The sequence below is a fragment of the Orycteropus afer genome, unplaced genomic scaffold (genome assembly GCF_000298275.1).
Source record: "Orycteropus afer afer isolate SDZICR_OR568_19922 unplaced genomic scaffold, OryAfe1.0 scaffold00028, whole genome shotgun sequence".
Taxonomy (NCBI): Eukaryota; Metazoa; Chordata; class Mammalia; order Tubulidentata; family Orycteropodidae; genus Orycteropus; species Orycteropus afer.
Window position 1 is genome coordinate 19,469,113 of NW_006921615.1, and position 5,559 is coordinate 19,474,671.

Consider the following 5,559-nt stretch of genomic DNA (forward strand, 5'->3'; position numbering starts at 1 on the left):
TACTTCCATAGTGATACTGCCTTGGAAACCCAAGGAGGGGTTGCTATGAGTCGGGTCCAACTTGACGGCACATAACAACAACAACAACATATGTTGTTTGCTTTCTTGTGCATTGGTTCCATGGACATTGATTGACATGAAATCATTGACAACTTCAAATTTTTCTCCATTTATCACGATGTTGCTTGTTGGTCCAGTTGTGAGGATTTTTGTTTTCTTTATTTTGAGATATAATCCATACTGAAGGCTGTAGTCTTTGATCTTTATAAATACATCTTGCTTCAAGTCCTCTTCACTTTCAGCAGGCAAGGTTGTGTCATCTGCATAGAACAGGTTGTTAATGAGTCCTCCTCCAATCCCAATGCCATGTTCATCATTTAGTCCAGCTGCTTGGCTTGTTTGCTCAGCATACAGATTGAATAAATATGGTGAAAAGATACACCTTGATGCACACCTTTCCTCATTTGAAATTACACAGTATCCCCTTATTGTGTTCAAATGACTGCCTCTTTATTTCTACCAACTTCTGCAGTCTGAAATTGATCAAACATGCAATCAAGGTGCATTGATAATTACTGGGGACTGGAATAAGAAAGTAGGAAACAAAAAAGGTGACAAGTAGTTGAAAATAGCTTTGGCAGTAGACACCGAGATCATATGATAGAATTTTGCAAGTCCAAGGACTTATTCATTGCAAATACTTTTTCCAACAACACAAAGAGCAACTATACACATGGACCTCAATGATGGAATACACAGGAATAAAACTGATTACAGCTGTGGAAAGAGACCATGGAGAAGCTCAATATCATCAGTCAGAATAAAGCCATCAATTCCTCATACACAAATTTAAGTTGAAGCTGAAGAATATTAAAACAAGTCCACGAGAGGCAAAATATAATCTTGAGTATATCCCACCTAAATTCAGAGACCATTTTAAGGAGAGACTTGAATGCATTGAATACAAATAACCAAAGACTAGATGAGTGACGGGATGACAGAAAAGACATCATATATGAAGAAAGCAAAAGCTTATTAAAAAGACAGGAAAGAAAGAAAAGAACAAAATGGATGTCAAAAGAGACTCTGAAACTTGCTCTTGAATATAGAGTAAAATGAATTGAAGAAATGATGAAGTAAAAGATTTCAAAGTGCAGCTTGAGAAGACAATTTAAAGTATTAAAATGAAAGACCAGGAGTTAGAAAACCAAAAGAGAACATGCTTGATATTTCTCAAGCTGAAAGAACTGAAGAAAAAATTCCAGCCTAGAGATGATAGTTAAAGCTGTGAATATGTATGGCCAAGTTTAGCCTAAAGTTGTTTTAGAATTAAGGAAATGTGTTCTCTGGTTGTGGTTTTGTTTTTTTCTGTATATATATATATATTATTTGTGGTAAAATATGTGTAACATAAAAATTTTCATTTTAACCATATATAAGTATACAATTGAGGGACATTAATTACATTCACAATGCAACCATCATCACTATCTATAATTAAACTCTTTCATCAGCCCAAACAGAAAGTTTGTACCCATTAAGCAATAACTTCTCCTCTCCCAACTTGGTAACTCCACCTACTTTTTCTCTCTATGAAATTGCTTATTCTATATATTTCAGGTAAATGAATCATATAATATTTGTCCTTTTGTGTCTGGCTTATCTCACTTAGCATAATTTTTTTAAGTTTCATCCATATAGTAGCAGATATCAGAATTTAATTCCTTTTTGACGGCTGGATAATATTCCATTGCATATATTATCCTATATTTTGTTTATCCATTCATCTGTTGATGGACACTTGGGTTGTTTTCACCTTTTGACTATTGTGAACAATGCTGTAATGAACATTGGTAAATAGATATCTGTCTAAGTCCTTGTTTTCAAGTCTTTTTGGTGTATTCCTAGGAGTAGAATGGCTGGGTCATTGGTAATTCTATGTTTAACTGTTTGAGGAATGGCCAAACTGTTTTCCATGGAGGCTATACCATTTTATATTCTCACCAGCAATGGAGAAGGGTTCCAATGCCTCCCCATCCTCATTGACACTTGTTATTTTCTGTTTTAGTTATTTATTTTTAATATTGCTACCATTCCCATCCTAGTAAGTGTGAAGTCATGTGGTTTTGGCTTGCATTTCCCTAAAGACTAATGACATTGAGCATCTTTTCATGTGCTTATTAGACATTTGTATATCTTCCTTGGAGAACTGTCTAGTCAACTCTGTCCATTTTTAAACTGGGTTTTTTGTTGGTTTTGCTATGTTTTCAAAGTAGAATTCCATTCTTATTTGTAGGCAGACGCTAGGGAGAGAGGTTTTAGAGTAATATAGAGAGAAAGGAATCAAGAACCCTGAAAGGAAGGTTGGGTTACACTTCTCCCTTCTTCTCCTCTCTTTTCTGAGTTAGAGACAGAGGAATTTTGTGGTAGGAAGGATAATGTTTTAGAGCACCTCATTCAGGAATCCTGTGATTGAAATAATGGTGTTTGAGAACTTGAAGAAAGGAGAAAATGTTTAGAAGACTCACTTTAAGAAATGCAATTGTTGTAAGAAATGCAATAGAGAGTCAAAATGAAGAATGAAAGGTCTGCTGAGTATGGGTTTGAAGTGACCTAGATCACCATTTCTTGACTGTCTTTAGCAGCACTGAGGAGCAGGGAGTGGATGGTGGTATTTAGCCAGCTTGCATACTGGGTAGGACAGGCAAGGAGGGATTCCAGGCTGGCAGTGAGCATATGGTTCTGAGCAGGGGCCAGCTTGGGTGAGGAGACAAATGAAATTAATGTCAAGGGTTTGAGTGTGGAGAAAAGGAGAGGCTGATGGATTCAGGGTCATGATCAGAAAAAATTTAATATAATTCAATACATGTTTATTTCAGTTAGGTGATGGAAGTAAAAAGATGAATAAATGCTGATCCCTGCTCTTGATGATGAAGGCTACTATTTATTAGTTGAGGAACTGTACAAGTATTTTCTTTAATCCTTTCAGTGACCCTCTCAGTAGACATTATTGGTTTAAGAAAGAGTGTGAGCTCTGCCACAGCATCCACTTATATACTGGAGGCAGACCACGCCACCAAAGAAGCTCCCTTTTCAACTGATTGGCTGCTCACATTAGATCACAAAATGGAAGGTGATTACATACAGTATCTGCCAAACCATTGAGAATAATAGTTGACACATAACATTAACCATTATACCTTCTTATGGAAGCCATTCTCTTCATCATTAAATTATACCATTTCTCTCTTTAAAAAGCCTACAATCCAGTAAGGATGACAAAAATCTAAATGGGTATAACAACACTGCTAAATGAAATTGCCAATGTACGACCATTTTTGACCCCCAAAAATTCAATTTCACATGGTTCAACCTAATAATAATAATGATATTTACTATTATTATTATTATTTTCCAAGGTACAGAGGTATCACAGGGGAAGTAATATGACTAACTCTGCAGTTATTTATCCAATATCTCCTCATGAGACAATGGAATGTTCAAATTCACAGAGGCATAAAGGCATGCAGCAAATTTAACAACTTTAGCATAGCTAGAAGTTCTGGTAGCATAGTGCCTAAGGCATTTGACTGCTAACCAGAAGGCTGTTGGTTCAAACCCACCAGCCACTCCTCCAAAGGAAGGAAGGTTGGGCAATCTACTTACATAGTGATACTGCCTCAGAAACCCAAGAAGGGGTCACTATGAGTCAGGTCTGACTTAATGGCACATAACAACAACAACAACAGAAATTAGGGTGTGAGTAGGAAAGCAATGGGAGATGAAGCTGGAAGGATCCTCAGGGGCAGAGTCAAGGGTATAGTCAAGGGGAAATGAGAAAGTTGTTATCAGAGAAATGATTTTACAAGTTTAAGATTTTGGAGGTGGAACAATTCTGAGTGATGGTGATTCAAGTGGAGTGGAGCTGAATGACACTAGAAGTAAGGAAGTTATGGAACTTCCAGACCAAAATTGTTAAAAGCCATTGAAGTCCCTCAAGATGATGGTTGAAGACACTAGGCCCAGTACTGAATTCCCTGAGAAAGGTACGTAAGTGCCCTGGAAGTTAGAAAGGATAGTATGAGTTTTCTGTTAACTGCATTTGAGTCATGTGAGCATTTGAGTTTGTCACACCTTCTTTGTTAAGGGCTCTTTCAAAACATACCAGTAATGATTTAGATTTATATATTTTTTCCAAATAACACCCTGTTGGCTATATTGTAAATAGAAATATCTTCTTTAAAATATCAAAGTGCCATAGGGTGTATGGTAGAAAAACATAACTTTCAATTTATATGTAGAAAATTATACCTTTTCCTAAACTTGTTATTTTTGTTGTTAGGTGCCATCAAGTGATTCTGACTCGACCCCATATGACCAAATAGAACTGCTGCCCCATTGGGTTTTCTAGGTTGTAATCTTTATGGAGATTGGTCTTGAAACACTAACCTCTCAGTTAGCAGCCGAGTGTTTAACCCTTTGTGCCACCAGGGCTCTTTTTTTCCCCCTAGACAAAGAAAGGGTAATTCAGCAGTATAAATTCTACTCCTTTACTTCAGCATTCAGGGAGAGAATAGGGCCAGGATGCAAGGGGAATGGAGTTAAACTGTTGAATTGAGCAGAATGCACTGACCTTCTTCCATTTTCTGCAGATGGGACTCGTGCAGGGAAGTACCGCTCACTCTTCCATCCAGAGCAGCTCGTTAGTGGAAAGGAGGATGCTGGAAACAACTATGCCCGAGGCCACTACTCTATAGGGTCAGAGATCATTGACCTTGTGCTGGAGAGGATCCGAAAGCTGGCAAGTGGCTCCTCTTCCTTTTACACAGGTTCATGTCTGGGTGCTTCTGATCCTGTAGCAGACCTCCTCCCAAGTATCACCAGCATTGCCTACCACCACAAAGGGCCCTGGTGGTGGAATGGCTAAGCACTCAGCTGCTAGCCAAAAGGCTGGCACTTGGAACCCACTCAGCAGCTTTGCAGGGGAAAGAAAGGGTAATTTGTTTCTGTAATGATTATAGCCTACAAAACTCTATGGGGCAGTTCTACTCTGTCACATAGGGTCACAATGATTTGAAATAGACTTGAGGGCATCTAATAACAACAACAAGCTACCACCACATCCCAACCACCCAACTCTGTACCTTGGAATGTCACAATGGATGTGCAGAGATAGGGAAATGCCCTAAAGTTGGCTTTGACTACCCTTTGTTACATAGGAAGTGAAAGAAGCCTTTACACTTACTGAGGAGCCCCCATCTACCCTTCCTTCTGCTAATGCAGGGTTTATGTTGTTACCAGCGACATCCAAAATACTCTAAAACTTATCTGTTATAAAATAGTAAGCACTGTATGTGAAGTTATAGGGGACACTTCCTACTCGGAGATTAATAAGCTTATTAAAAAAAAAAAAATTGCCATCAAGTCCATTCCAACTCAGGGCAACCCCACATGTGTCATTGTGTAACTGTGTTCCATAGAGTTTTCAGTGGCTGTGACCTTTTGGAAGTAGATCACCAGGCCTTAAGTCCAGCTACGTTATTTACTGACAGCTAATTC

At 38.2% G+C, this 5,559-nt stretch overlaps 1 protein-coding gene across 1 annotated transcript in view; it reads left to right on the forward strand.

The window, feature by feature from the left end:
* The window catches only part of TUBAL3 (tubulin alpha like 3), a 25,790-nt gene that overhangs the window by 15,210 nt on the left and 5,021 nt on the right, over positions 1–5,559 (forward strand). The window contains 1 exon segment of the mRNA XM_007935463.2: positions 4,653–4,805. Coding sequence (XP_007933654.1) covers positions 4,653–4,805 — 153 coding nt within the window.